General features: G+C 35.9%; 4 protein-coding genes and 1 long non-coding RNA gene across 10 annotated transcripts in view; 2 read left to right on the top strand and 3 right to left on the bottom strand.

Annotated features, from left to right (window-relative positions):
* The window catches only part of LOC138188163 (uncharacterized), a 163,642-nt gene extending 149,904 nt beyond the window's left edge, over positions 1-13,738 (bottom strand). Inside the window, exon 1 of the long non-coding RNA XR_011175384.1 lies at positions 13,643-13,738. This is a non-coding gene — a long non-coding RNA (uncharacterized LOC138188163). The remainder of the gene's footprint in view (positions 1-13,642) is intronic.
* Positions 2,728-5,933, top strand: LOC138187931 (serum factor response D). Its single transcript, XM_069129219.1, has 4 exons — positions 2,728-2,920; positions 3,187-3,373; positions 3,491-4,924; positions 5,073-5,933. Exons 1-4 carry the CDS (start codon positions 2,884-2,886, stop codon positions 5,362-5,364), a joined length of 1,950 nt encoding a protein of 649 aa, XP_068985320.1. The 5' UTR covers positions 2,728-2,883; the 3' UTR covers positions 5,365-5,933.
* On the top strand, positions 6,178-7,960 carry Cchl (Cytochrome c heme lyase). Its single transcript, XM_069129226.1, has 4 exons — positions 6,178-6,412; positions 6,629-6,873; positions 6,968-7,323; positions 7,406-7,960. The coding sequence occupies exons 2-4, from the start codon at positions 6,649-6,651 to the stop codon at positions 7,653-7,655; spliced, it is 831 nt and encodes a 276-aa protein (XP_068985327.1). The 5' UTR covers positions 6,178-6,412; positions 6,629-6,648; the 3' UTR covers positions 7,656-7,960.
* LOC138187935 (histone-lysine N-methyltransferase SETMAR) lies at positions 7,968-9,726 on the bottom strand. Its single transcript, XM_069129227.1, has one exon. It carries the CDS (start codon positions 9,724-9,726, stop codon positions 8,971-8,973), a length of 756 nt encoding a protein of 251 aa, XP_068985328.1. The 3' UTR covers positions 7,968-8,970.
* Positions 9,801-12,752, bottom strand: LOC138187932 (traB domain-containing protein). 6 transcript variants are annotated; one of them, XM_069129222.1, is made up of 7 exons: positions 12,453-12,752; positions 11,836-12,080; positions 11,102-11,313; positions 10,843-10,957; positions 10,637-10,773; positions 10,153-10,562; positions 9,801-10,066 (listed from the first exon to the last, which is right to left on the bottom strand). In XM_069129222.1, the coding sequence occupies exons 2-7, from the start codon at positions 12,071-12,073 to the stop codon at positions 9,898-9,900; spliced, it is 1,281 nt and encodes a 426-aa protein (XP_068985323.1). In that variant the 5' UTR covers positions 12,074-12,080; positions 12,453-12,752; the 3' UTR covers positions 9,801-9,897. The 6 variants fall into 6 exon arrangements, with proteins under 6 accessions (XP_068985323.1, XP_068985324.1, XP_068985321.1 ...); XM_069129223.1 differs by having other exon boundaries at positions 12,526-12,752; XM_069129220.1 differs by lacking the exon at positions 12,453-12,752 and adding an exon at positions 12,240-12,380.
* Positions 13,739-14,461: the final 723 nt, after the last annotated feature.

Here is a 14,461-nt window from a genome sequence, read left to right as displayed (position 1 = left end):
GTCACGACGAACGTTCATACTCGTAGGCGGTCGCGATATGGGCAAAAAAGACGGAAGCGTTTTCGAACCTCTCCTCGTGTGTCTAACGTGTGTCTGATATACAGTGGCCACAAAAAGTATTGACACGCCATCGTATTCGTATTAATTGTTATTTATCAATTAATACGAATTTTGCATTAAAATTAGGTAATACTTTCGTACCAAAAATTTGGCAGGAAAGTGAAACGCAGAATCTGAGAAGAATGTGCTTCGCTCGAAAATAACGACACGTGGCAGTGTTTTTTACAGCCACCGTATCCGTGAATTTGGTATCGGTATCTGCGCTGAATATTCTACGGACGTATTTTATACAAATTCTCGCGACCTTCGGCTTTAAAAAGAAAAGCGAAATCGCATTCGAGCTTCCACCGATGGAACGATAGAAAACTGAAAATTGCGCGAAGGCCGAGATGATCCATGTACGGTTTTCACGACCTCTATTAATAGATATCGAAGATGATGGGAAAAAAGGAAGCTAAGTAAAATTACAAGGAGCCAGCCGATCCATCTCCCACTATGGTCACGTTCCTCCGGCTGTAGGTGCAAATATCGTGCCATCTAAGAACGAGTGGAAGGCAACTTTCGCCCTCCAAGGCTGAGAAGATTCCTCGTCGCGAGCTCATCGCGCGTAATAGAGACGCAGATGGTCATTGAAAAACGGAATAGCCGCTGTCTGTGATGAAACTTTCGATTAGCTGTTATTTACAGGCAGAAGATTGATCTCTTGCGAACAGCTAAAACAGTATAAATCTAATTTTCATCACGACAGAATCAGTCGACGCTAATAAATATATTCGACACTGCTGTCCTTTGCTTGTGCTTCCGCTAGTACAACACAATTTCGCTTCTTTTCCGCTCTTCTACTTGAGATTCCAACAGCGTATGTAAAAGATGATAATAACAATTTTCGAAAAAAAGATACACGTTTATCCGATACAAAATACGAAGCTTCGCTAGAATACATTGAGCGTCAGATATATTTGCAGTGTACAGGGTGTCACAGGTTCGATGGTACAACCGTGGAAGGGATGGTCGTACATGAGAAAATAAGTCGAGAATATGGAATACATTTTTTGGAATAAATTTGCTTTCGAAAAAATCGACTTTGAATTTCTCCCAAATACGCGTGAATTTGATTATGTTAGACGGATCACTATTCTCGAAAACAAAGCCCCGAACGAAACAAATTTATTCCATATATTCGACTTATTTTCTCATGTACAATCAGCCCGTCCACGATGTACCATCAATATTGGGACACTCTGTATGTATACGTTCATATTCGTTATATTCGATCCAAGAGTCTTGCGTAAGCCTCGTTTTATCGTCGACGATGTTCTCAAACGTGCCGGAAACCACCTCCGTTTCACGCAGGATAAACAGAATGCGAGGGGAATTGCAAAATTTCGATTGTCGAGGTACGACCTCGATCTTCAGCCTCCCCGTGCTTCCTCTCGATTTCCCTTTATCCTTCGCCGCTCTCCAACCCTTTGATTCCTCTCGGACTATAGGACGATCAGGTTCCAGGCAACGAGAAGTCGGTCCACCGCTGGAATGCGACACAGCACTCCTTGGATGCGCCTTCTCCAGGGGTCGAGACTCGATCTCGAGCTGGCAAAGGGCAAGAGACGACCGGTCGCGGCGTACACCACGATTCCTGTGTCGATTCCAGTGTCGATTTCAGCACGCTCCGACCGTCACCGATTTCGATGGTATCGACCAATTCATCCGATCGCAGATCTCTATCGGTATCTTCAACTGTAGACACTTTCGGAGCTAAGATCTCCTGTCGATCGACGATTTTTCCGGGCTTTGGTAACCCGTGTCCTGGCTGCGTCCCGCCGAATGATTTAATAGAAAGCGACTTTTACTGCCTGTCGCCTTCGTAACCCATCGATTTGTCATCCGAGAGAGTCTAACAGCAACGTCGTTTTGTCATAGGAGCGGGTAAACCTTCTCCAAAGATCGGCTAGGCTTGTCCTAGATCGGAGAACTCGCAGGTTCGTCAACTTACATCAAATGAATAATCGAAACAATTGTGAAACAATTAAACCGCCGGCCATGAATATTGGTATTCTCGATGATATTTGATAGAAATCGAACGCTGGTCCACTGCGTTTATTCCTCAATTATCTCACAGTAAATCTGTTACTTTATTCGCGTCGTACGAATCTTACGTGCTGTTCATTCTTACAAAAGTGAAATTTATTAAGCTCTTTTTATAAATAGTTGTCTTAATACATAACGTGTAGAGACACGTATTAATCTACGTGTTTCCATAGTCTTCCTCTTCCTCTCTCTCTCTCTCTCTCTCTCTCTCTCTCTCTCTCTCTCTCTCTCTCTCTCTCTCTCTCTCTCTCTCTCTCTCTCTCCCCCTTCCTCTTTCAGATTCTGAGCTCCAAAGATCGCCAGACTGTGCTTAAAAAGACGTCAGCGAGGACCTCAGAATGTTCGAAAAACAAACTCTATAGGAAGATGAGAAGAATGCGAGGTTACGATCGTTCTGCAGCTTTCATCAATAGTTTCTCTATGCAGGTCGTCACTGGCTGGTAGCATCTGCCTTCGGCGATCGAGCGGAGAGTGACGTAACGCTTCGTTACGTCCTCTACCCCCATCAGACACGTGTGCCTTCTCCTGGATAGAGGAGAGCCCCTACCTCGTCCACGGGCCCCAGAGGCGTCCTCCCGTGGAACGTTCCCCGTTGGGCATCCTCTTCTCGGTCGTGGCGTTCTCCTCGACGCTGCAGTCATCTCGAAGAGTCCCTTCGCGAAGGTAACGCGCGAGTGTCAGCTATCTTGTGGATCAACTGCTGTAGTGAACGGTTTAGTCGAAGAAGAAGACAGGATGAAATCGATCGGGAGACTCGTTTGCCTTGTATGGGGTACGTTTAGACGAAACTTTGGAGATTTAATTGAATTTCACGGGTGCTCCAGCGAATTTCTCTGTCGCGATCCTTCGAGCGGAAAGAGACGCGTGTCGCGAATACGATTCTGCGAACATGCCGTAAACGCGCGAGAAAAGAAACATCAGCGCGAAGCATGACGAGCCACTGGTTGCCGAGCGATATTCCCTTCTCGTTGCTGGTGAAATTAATTATGGAAAGCGAAAGTCTACGACCTTTTTTCGATGATTTCCATTTTGTTACAGTGGCTGCGCTCGGAGCCTGTGTCTTCGGGCTCCAACGGCCACCACCCAGGTACTCGCAACAGTACATGCCGGAAACTTCCTTCACTTGTCGCAATAAGATCGTAGGAAGCTATTACGCCGACCCAGAGACTGACTGTCAAGTCTTCCACGTCTGTGTGTCCGTGTCCGGCACTATTCAGGATTACAAGTAGGTTATTCTGTGAGAAAAATTAATATTCCGCCCACCAACGCGTTCAAAACGATTTATTATAAGCATCTGTTGTTTTTTCTTTCTTTCTTTTTCTTTTTTCTTTTTTTTTTCAAGGTTCTTGTGTCCTAACGACACAGCGTTCGACCAAGAAAGTCAAACCTGCGCGGACTGGTACGACGTCGACTGCGAGGCGGCTACTCTGTACTACGCCAGCGATAATTTTGACCTGTACAGATTAGGATCCGGCCTGGAGTCGCTTCACTACGATAGCATACGCAGCGACGCCGAGCCCCAAGACCATCTTCAACGGTCTGAAACGAGTGACCCTGTTCGTTCGTCGGCCAACACTCTCAACAGAGTGTCGTCGGGAAGCTTTAACGCCAATAGGGATCTCCGAGGCAGTAGTAGTGGCAATTTTTACAATAATAGAAACGGCAAGGATGAGGATTATGAGAGCGAGAAAACCTACAAGGACGAGATTGCTCAAGAAAAAAAGAAGACCGGAGTGAGAAAGGTCAGCAGGAAACAGCAGTACAATGACAATGGCAACAATAATTACATAGCATCCAGCACTGCTGTACCTGCCGCTGCTCCTGCTAATCAGAATACTTATACCGGCTTCTATAGTGGTAATAATTACAATCAGCGAGCCAATGGTTTCGTATCGTCGACCAGTGCGAGACCTCTAGAGAATTTCAACAGGAATCAACAAAATACGCAGAGATATAACACGCCGTCTTCGACGTACAGGCCTAGCACCAATTATCAGAATAATTACAACTTCCAGTCTCCTAGCACGACGACCAAAACGACCATTTACAACGCTTACAACACCAATCCCAATTACAATCAACAAAATACCGGTGGCTTCAGTCAGAGTACCACGGTGAAGCCGACTAGCTATAATAAGAATTACAATCAGAATTATAATAACGGCGCGCAGTTTACGCAATCCACAACCTTGCAACCTAGCACCAATTACCAGCCAAACGATTACACAAACTACCAGAGAAGTTACAATAATATTCAACGTACAAATAATAACGTACCTTATCAGTCTACCACTGCTACACCTACCGTCTACGATAATAATTATAATAACAACAACAATAATTACAATAACAACAATAATAATGGACAGTACAGAAGTAGTACAACCATCAAGCAGGATATCTCTCAACCAACCACTAAATACTTCCCTAGTTTTGCAAGCAGCAGTTACGTTCCTACTACATATAGCCCAGCCACGAAGAAGTATATTCCTAATGACAATGCTCAGGCTCAAACAGCTGTGAGGACCAGCGAAAGCGGACAGTACTACGAAAAATCTAACCAACCTATCAAAAGTTCGTCTCAATACTACGACAGCACCAAAGCACCAAAGAAAGCCACGCAATACAACAATTACGATGGAACAAATGGGAAATACTATACCGAAACCAGCACCGGAAATTACGATCTAGCAAGGTCTTCGGTTGGAATTGGATTCAGCCCTGCTAGTATCAATCATTTGGCTGAAACACCAAGGTCTACGACTCCAGTACCAAGGTATTAGATAGATTAGTACGCAATATGGACTTCTAAACTCGAGCCAACGTTCTCTCTATTAAAAAAAATACGTTTTTACATATTCTTACAGTTTTTATCATTTTGCTATTACTGCTATAACTATTACTACTTTACTATTTTTACATAGGAGAATTTCTACAGCCACCACGTACAATCCCAACAATTTCAACTCTAATACCCAAAGATCGTCACAATCACCAACAACTCCTAGGGAAAGTACTTATGTTAGTGGATCCGCCAGACCGTTTTCATCCACGACGAGGCTACTACCTAGTACCACTACAACGCGGCCAAAATCTGGGAAAAAAAATGACTACGACTATGCCTATTATGATAACACTGCTGGACTAGAATACGATAGTCTGGATCTGGAACACGTAACCGGAAACAAGGAATCAACGAAGATCGCAAGGAATTGATGATTCTTTTTGCTTTAATCGAATCCTTTGAGAACACACATCTATGCCACACGATTGAATATGTTCAATTTCCGCGAAGCTACGGAACTTGCTGAATTTATGAATAATAGTGGCCAGTGTATTTGTCAAAATCGGCTTTCGATGATAGTAGAAGAAGAATATATTGAAAACCGGTTTTGTTGTAAAGAGTAGATCGCCTTAAGTATAATATAAATAGTGATTTCTTAAAATCTAATAATAACGAGTATGTATTTCGATAAACCTGTTCTCTTTCTCTGATTTGTTTTTACAGTATTGTAGGCTAAAGAATTATGCGAGTGGAAAGTCCTTTTGCGTTAGAAATTACTATTTCTAATTTATCGATGATTCTGAAATTATTGTTGTTACTGAGAAAATATTATCTTATTAATAACGCAATTTTCTTATCGAAATTGGATGTCTTTTGTACATATAATGAAAGATGGTTTAAATCTAACGATAACGTCACCATTCGCATACTAAAATCTGCGGACTGAGTGTACATATTATATGTATTTTAATAAAAAAGCACTAAAAAATAATTCACTGTCTAATAAATTCCTTATGCCAAAAATTTCAAATTTGAATCTAAAGTTTTACCAATAGAAGAACGTATAACTTCCTAAAACTTGGTGGAATTGTTAATTACATATTATTACAAACATATTTATGTATAGATATGAAAATAGAATAAATTTTTGTTAAAAGGTTGCCTCAAATTATTCACGAACGTTCGTTGTAAAATCTAGAAAGTTCCCTACTTTTAGAGAAAATTATCGTGACCTTAACAGAGATCACTGTTACTAGTACTGCTAGAAATGACAGTGTGAAGTGTGACACAATCCTAATCCGTTTGAAGAATTCGGAATTGAGATGTTCCAATTCTTTAAAGGACAATATCTCTAATTTTTAACATTTATTTAATATATTTAGAAACATCATAATTTACTGAAACGTCCCCCTAATTTGATAAAAATAGATGATCAAATACATTTACTTAAACAACGATATCACATGTTCATAGCTCTATGTAAGTATTAAAACCTCGCCTTTGCCAAAACACGAGAACATTTCACTTACTCTACTATATTTTCACTACTTACTCTAACATATCTAATTGTGACATTGAAACAACAGAAGATGTAGGTTATTGCATAATCTATTTATAGGTTATACTTCCAACGGTCGTAATTTTTATTTTCTTGAATGAAAACATAAGTATTCTAATTTCAAATACTCGTTGCAGAAATTCTAGAACAAAGGAAGATGGGTAATGTAATGAATTCTGCTGTATTGGCAGCTGATGCAATTATCCCAACGCACCAGCAACAGATCTCAAACGCTCCATATCATGGAATACACAAACCTGATGGGAAACCTCCTCCAGAATGTCCTATGCACAAATCTGCACAGGACAAAACACCATCTACGTATCCCAGTGAATGTCCAATTAATGACATGGCTTCAGGAGACATTAATCCCCTTAATATGGTTAATATCCTAATTAACACAATTTAGAATATCTTTAGAATGCCTCTTGGTATTAATTCATTTCCTCTGAATGATAATTTAAATAAAATTCTAGATGCCAGCAGCTAATCAACAACCAGCACCAGATCAGCCTTTTCCACTGCCCACAGAGAGACAAGTTTCATCTATACCAAAAGCAGTGGGAGAAGGAGAGTTTTGGGTGTACCCTTCGCAACAAATGTTCTGGAATGCGATGCTGAGGAAAGGCTGGAGATGGCAAAAAGACGACATAACACCAAAAGACATGGATGACATAATAAAAATCCACAATGCCAATAACGAACTAGCATGGCAAGAAGTGCTTAAGTGGGAGGCTCTTCATGCAAGAGAATGTTGTACTCCGAAATTGCGTAGCTTTGGAGGCAAGGCCAAGCAGTATTCGCCACGCGCTCGCATCCGATATTGGTTGGGGTAAGTTATGGTTATCAAGAAGAATGATTCACGATTATCCTTAATGAGTTTGGTTAATAAACATAGACCTATTTTTTTTTAGATATGAATTACCATTTGACCGGCATGATTGGATCGTAGACAGATGCGGAAAGGATGTACGATACGTTATAGATTATTATGATGGTGGAGCAGTTGATGAAAAATTTACATTCTCGTTACTAGATGTTAGACCAGCTATGGATTCGTTAGAGAACATTTGGGATCGCATGAGGGTGGCATGGATGCGTTGGAAATATCGTAACGAGTCAAAAGAATCGGAATACGCTACGAAAAACGAAGAAAAAAAATAGAAATTAATAGAACAAAAAGATATTAGCTTGATGGTTAATTTTATGCTCGTTCTACGTATTACCTTTACGTAATGTACAGTTTTTAAAATACAGGAAACATAGTTACACAACAAACCAAAGAAGTTCACTAATGTTTAAGAAACGAAAAGAATATTGGATGCTTCTCTAGTGCTTTTCTTACTTACACAATTATAAAAAATCAATTTTAAAGTTAAAATATAAACTTCAATCAATCTCCTAAAGGTCAATTTTTTTAATTGACGTATCGGATGTATATTCTAATAAATTGAAAAGATTTTTATAAATCCGAGACTTGTTTTTCTGTATATCACACTCCACTTTATTGTCAGCACTGCACATTATTTATACCTAACAATATGGAGATTAAAAAAACTGTGTTCAAATATTTGTATAGAGTAAAATTACATTATTAACAACATTGGTGTTACTTAAAACGCACGAATGTTTTATTTCGTTGGAAAATTGATATATACTGTGCTTAACTGTTTTGCTATACACGCATTCTTATATAATATGTTTTTAATATATATCAGTTATTACAAAAATGTTTGGTACGTATATACCAAAGAATATTAAATCGAGGCTCGAGTAACAATGATATTGTATCATTCTTAATAGTTTTAGTTAGAGTAATATATTAGTACATCACTTTTTTTTAATTTCACTATAAAATCATGATCTTATGATAAATCATTTCTTAATTATAATTCACGTTATATCCTTAAATCTACTGAGAATCACAATCTTTCTTGTAATGATTTTTTTTAATTTACAATATGTTAAAGTTAACAATTGTTATATTCACAAAAATATCCCTATCCCCATTATCTTTTCTAATATGTATCAGTGTAAACGAACACACGAGAAGGCTGTAATAGAAAATATAATTATAATGATCAAAGTAATATTCCTTTACTCTGCTATTTTCCTATATTAATAAGAAAAAATTATAATTTTTCTATACTACTAGCACACTAATTTTCTACATGCTATAACAAACATAATATCACGAATTTGATATTCAACTATTCATTTCTTACTAAAAATAATATTCTTTCAGGATACTAACTTGTTGCAAAATAATATTATATATATATTTTTTTTTCTCGATAAACTATAAATAAACAACGAATAAATACAAATTACCAAAACTCTGTTTACACAACTCTATGATCAATCCACATTCAATTCTTTCCAGTCATACAAATTTACTGAAGGCTTTTCGATAAATTTATCAAAAGGCTTAACAGTCTTAAATAGTATTTCGATAAATTTATCAAAAAGCTTAACAGTTTTAAATAGTATTATGAGGCAGATAGCCAGAACAGTTGTTGGAGCCACAAAGACAGGGTGTATGACTGAGATTATGGACGGAATTAGTAACTCCGCCGGCATAGTTAAAAGTTATCTCTTCGTCTACCTCTATATTTCTGGATGCGAACAAACATAATCGAGGTACTGGTCCTTCGACTCGAATAGGTACAAGATTAGTATTTGGATCGCAACTGTGATTGGAGTATCTTCCGATATTGCCAAAATATTTAGGATCTATGCACGTCACTATTACTCGATCCCCGATATGTTCAGAAACGACAAGAACGTAATTCATGGTATTTTTATTCGCTTCGACTCTACGCCTTGCTTCCTCAATACCTACCACCTCCCCAGCGTATTCGCAAATGAATTGACCTTTCTTAATGGGTTTACTCGTGAACAAACCATGCCCTTTTCCATCGATCTCTGACACGATTAGACTATCCACTGGACCATTCTGTACCACTCTATTATTACAATTTTCTCCACAAGTACAATGAGGGTTGCACTCAACTATTGGCCCTGATAATTTTTCATCTAGTATACAATCATCTTTATAATTTGGCGAACCACGTGTACAGAAACAGTTGGAACACTGAATTGTACATGAGCAACCTAATGAATATTCTGATTCGAACTCTTCCAGATCTATCCCAGGACCTGGTATATTATGTACTGTGTACATGACACCAGGTATAGCGTGTTCGTATTCATCTGCACAGGCAGTCGCCTCCATGATTATTACAATATTATATCAATTAAAAACCAGAAGAAAGTTCGACAGGATCTTTAAGGATAGGCAGCACAAAATAAAGGAGACAATTATTTTGCATTTGTTTCTTTGTCCTCGATAAAAAGTATGTATTATATATTAATAAAGAGTTCTAAAAGTCAAATTCCAGCTATTCTACTTAGCACTGACCTCCAATAATCCTTCAAACGACGATTTGATCGATTGCAACGCATTAGAAGAAGGTAGTTGTATAATTTTATATCCCATGTAAATCGTAGCTCCCAATAAGGAGGCTTTAATTGTAAACTTTAATATTTTGCTTGATAAAGGTTGAGGAGGTACTCTATAAAAAAAAAAAAAAATATGGAAAAGAAGAGTAGGTATCCATAATGATACATCCATGAATACTTAAGTTAACTTTATATATACCGTATAATAGGCCATATATCAGAGGCTTTTACTTTTCCCCAGTTTTCAACAATTCCATTAATATGTCCTATGCCAACAACTCCTACAATTCTTGGTGGTTTTAGCCCTTCTGCAGTGTGTTGTGCTGCAGTAGCCATCTGAAGATGGTATGTAAGATATATATCCCTTTCTGTGACAAACGTTCTCTCTATCGCTGGGTATTCTTCCCTCAATGATGAAATCATTTGTTGTATCACACATTTTCGTTTATAACGCTCTACGTCTTGTTTATTGATACGAGAATCTAATCGTACCACTAACCAAGCTAGTTTAATTATTTCCCACCAAGATAATTCTCTCAACGCACGTTGAAATGTCACATTAATCGAACGATCCGCTAACTGAATAATGCAATTTGGTACTTTTTTTGCCTAAAGAAGCACCATGAAATTTATAATTATCTCATGTTGTTGTTTAAATTCGGTTAAAGTCTATTCTAGTATACCTCTTCGAATGCTGTACGAAATTCACCACCTGGTGGCATCCCAAGTTGCTTAACGACATGACTCACCATGCGGTATAACATAATATGCAACAATCCATTATAAACCCCATACTGTCTTATTGTTTCAGTTAAACTTTCTGCAAAACGAAGTAAGTGAATGATATGCTAAAAGCATTGTACTTAAATAAACAATCTGGGGAACTTACTAATACTTAAGTCTGTTGCATTACGATACAGAGCTTCCTCATTAATGTTTATAACATCGATTCTAGTTTTACATAATTCAACTACAACTATGTGAGGCTGTACAGCCTGAATGATCTTTAATTGTAAAGAAAAAATATAGTTTTTAATTATCCTACTAGGGGGTTCCTACTATCTTTAAAGAAAACATATTGGAATGATCCTTGAATATTTTGAAATGTACTTAATATATCTGGTACATATAAAATATAATTTATTTACCATTGCAACATCATTTTGGCTTTCAACACTGAAATGTGCTGTACCTACTAAGTATAATTTTCCTCCTTCTGGTGTAGTAAGTAATGTCACTGTCTCTGGTAACTTCTCATCTATGCTTGCATCATATTCTGGTTGAATAAATGCAGCAATATCACTACTTTTATAATTAGTTTCATTGTGAGTACTAAATTTCAATTGATGTCCAACAACTTCTAGAGCAAAAACAATCTTGTTTTAAATACATGCCTTAGAGTACAAAATGTTCATAAATATTTCTAAGAAATGGATTTTTGTAAAGACAAGACCTTCTAGGAACTATTCTATAAGTGATGATGATACCTTGACGCTTTGAAAATTTTGTTTTATTTTTATATTTTACTGGCATTCTGAAAGCACTAATATACTACTGTATCAGGTGTGCACTATAACTTAATCAGTAGCTCAACATTGATTTTATTATCATATTAAAAAGACAAAGAGAGAAAGAAAGACCTCGCAGGTCTCCTTCTATGGAAACCTTAAAAGATCAGCTGTTTTAAAGTGCCTATTCAAGTGACTAACAACATACTTATAACGAACTAAATAGCAAATTCTATTAACAAATATCACCAGAAAATTAAATTATAATGAACTACAAAATGGCAAGTATTTACAAGGAATGTTTTTTAATGAAATATCTTTGATGATATTATCATCACTAAGAATGCTTTATCTAATATTTTTGTTATTATCACCTTTAGTTTGATCCTCTTTAGTATCTATCAAAGATTTTGCAGTATCCAAATCAGGTTTTGATTTATTAACCGTCTTTATATCTATTTGCAACTCACTACTAATTAACTTTTCAGATGGAGTTGGGATATGTAAACTTCTATCATCATTAATATCGTTTGCATCAACTACAAGGTACCGTCTAGCAACTAGCATATTTTTATTTTTGCCAAAATCTGTGCTCATGATATCTGAAGACATTATATACCTAACAATTGAAAGTATATATTAAACTCAATCATTTTTCTAATTGATTTTATAGACTTCTTGAAATTAAAGAAAAATTTACTAATGCCATATGACAACTGATTGCAAAAAATTTGTCTAACATATAGTTAGATTTACATATTTAAAATTAATGGATTACCAAAATAAAAGCATCACTTAATGAACGCGAGAAAGTTCGTTGCAATTCTAAGAAAATCTCGAAAATATTGATTAAACACGCTTAAATGTTTAAATTACTTTTTCCTATAACCTCAAGAACTAACAATATGGTTTTAATAATTGTATTATTCTAACTACCAAAATGGCTCAAAATTTGTTATAAAAATATTATGTTGTAACAGATAAACGATACCTTAGATATAGTTTCCTTTTACTGTAAATAGATATAATAAACAAAAACTATTAAGAAGAATATCTGGAACTACCTTGTTACTTGTAGATGACGTGTCAATAACTATTAAGATTAATTTTACAGAGGATGTTTAATTGATTTTCAATTATTAAAATAAATTGTTCTGCTAAATTTCATGAAGTGAATCAAGCTTATTGTTAAGTTTCCTCTTTTACTTATCCGCAAATACACAAAATATCGTATGAATGTATGAATAAAAGGCAGTGATACACTATCCATGTATACATTCTATACCAATTACTCAACTATAGACAAACTATCGATTGTTGTCTCAACTTTAATTGCTTGTCATTATTATTGTTGTATAAGTCTAGAGATTTATATTTAACGTTAAAAATTATCCATATTAAGTAATGTCTATTATTCCCCTTTTTCTTGATTTTATTTTAATGCGTGAGATATGATGTTAGATATGTTAGATACATGTAGCGGCACATGAGTTAGAATTCGATTCAATTCATGTGTTGTTATGCTTCGGAGTATGAAGTTCGTATAAAGTTAGGTTACGTATAATGTAAGAATAAACAAACTCCGAGCAAAACAACGTCGCCGCTACATGTAACTGTAAAACAAAGACAAATTTGAATCTTCCGACTTCCCCCTGACTACTATAAATAAATGGACGTGATCGCAAACGGATTATTATAAACAACGACCAAACGACGTTACGCACACCGTTTCGCGACTGGTACATTGTATCGACGATTTCAAATATAATAACGATTTTATCTACCAGTAATCTCATCATTTAACCTCCTACATACATATAATAAATAAAAAAAGATTTAATTTTCATACATATAAATTATTTTCTATTTCGAATATCTGCCAAACTAATAATCGAATTCTTTGAAATTAATCACAATTTTATGGTAAACACAATTTGAAACAAAAGAAGCAAGATATTGCGCAATGCTGATAATAATTAGGCTGAGAATACTTATTTATTTATTAAAAATTTATATGTGTAAATATGTACAGAATGTACTGTAATATGCAAGAAACACCCAAATGCTTATTATAATATTTAGACAATGAAATAAATTTCTATTTACATTGCATTTCTTTAACTGTATTTATAAAAATTTCTTTAGTCTAATTATTCAAAATATTCAATATTATCCACTTACCAATGCAGTGAGACCATGATCGTAGAAAATCAGGAAGATGAAATCCTCCTTGCTTTGTGTTGTATTTTCTTCTTGAAGATGATATCTTGCGTTACTCTATCGCCTACAATAATACAAATAATATAACAGTTAGCTTATAATTCTGCTGTAAAAACGACCATCTATCAAAATTCAAATTATAAAAAAATGGTCGATAGAGGGTGCTGTTATGATTCAAATATAACGAACAAACTTAAATTGAATTCTTTTCGAATAATAATTTTTATGTATTATAATCCCTACCATCTTTTCCTAATTATATTTCATTGTCGATGTAAAAATTGAATAAAAAGAATAAAATTCTCGACGAATTAACAATGCTCGTGGAATAAAATAGATAAAGAAAACGTATAATATATGAAAACAGCTTAGCCTGCATTAATAATGTTTATGTTGATATTATAGTATTTTATATTATAAATTACTCTTATTTATATCAATACTTACTCTTTAAAGTATACTATATACGAAATGAATAAAAACTAATTCAACTTCTCGAAATTCTGTGAAAAATTTGGAAAATTTCGTTCCACCGCGCACAACTACATAATATACAGACCGCGCGCAACATGGCGACTGAGGGAGCAATTTACTCGACTTTGGGGTCTACATGTGATCCGTGCGAAACGCGGGTAATTTTGAAGCAAAGACCTTAGTCTAACATTAATGATTATTGTATTATTTACGTTGTAGGTATTTCATGTTTTGTAGTAAACATAAAAATGAAATTAGGTGGTATCCGGTTGATAGATTTCAAGTTTGTTAAGTTATCTTTATTCT

The sequence above is a fragment of the Bombus flavifrons genome, chromosome 16 (assembly GCF_040668555.2).
Source record: "Bombus flavifrons isolate JBK064 chromosome 16, iyBomFlav1_principal, whole genome shotgun sequence".
Lineage (NCBI taxonomy): Eukaryota > Metazoa > Arthropoda > Insecta > Hymenoptera > Apidae > Bombus > Bombus flavifrons.
Note: the sequence above shows the minus strand (reverse complement) of the source record. Positions and strands in the feature narration are given on the sequence as shown.

Coding starts and splice junctions, on each gene's coding strand:
- LOC138187931 (XM_069129219.1), top strand. CDS start 2,884: ATGAAATCGATCGGGAGACTCGTTTGCCTTGTATGGG. Junction 3,374..3,490: donor GGCACTATTCAGGATTACAA/GTAGGTTATTCT, acceptor TTTTTTTTCAAG/GTTCTTGTGTCCTAACGACA. Junction 4,925..5,072: donor TCTACGACTCCAGTACCAAG/GTATTAGATAGA, acceptor ATTTTTACATAG/GAGAATTTCTACAGCCACCA.
- Cchl (XM_069129226.1), top strand. CDS start 6,649: ATGGGTAATGTAATGAATTCTGCTGTATTGGCAGCTGATGCAATTATC. Junction 6,874..6,967: donor ACATTAATCCCCTTAATATG/GTTAATATCCTA, acceptor ATAAAATTCTAG/ATGCCAGCAGCTAATCAACA. Junction 7,324..7,405: donor CGCATCCGATATTGGTTGGG/GTAAGTTATGGT, acceptor ATTTTTTTTTAG/ATATGAATTACCATTTGACC.
- LOC138187935 (XM_069129227.1), bottom strand. CDS start 9,726: ATGGAGGCGACTGCCTGTGCAGATGAATACGAACACGCTATACCTGGT.
- LOC138187932 (XM_069129220.1), bottom strand. Junction 11,314..11,835: donor TAAAGAGGATCAAACTAAAG/GTGATAATAACA, acceptor TTTTTGCTCTAG/AAGTTGTTGGACATCAATTG. Junction 10,958..11,101: donor GCCAAAATGATGTTGCAATG/GTAAATAAATTA, acceptor TTACAATTAAAG/ATCATTCAGGCTGTACAGCC.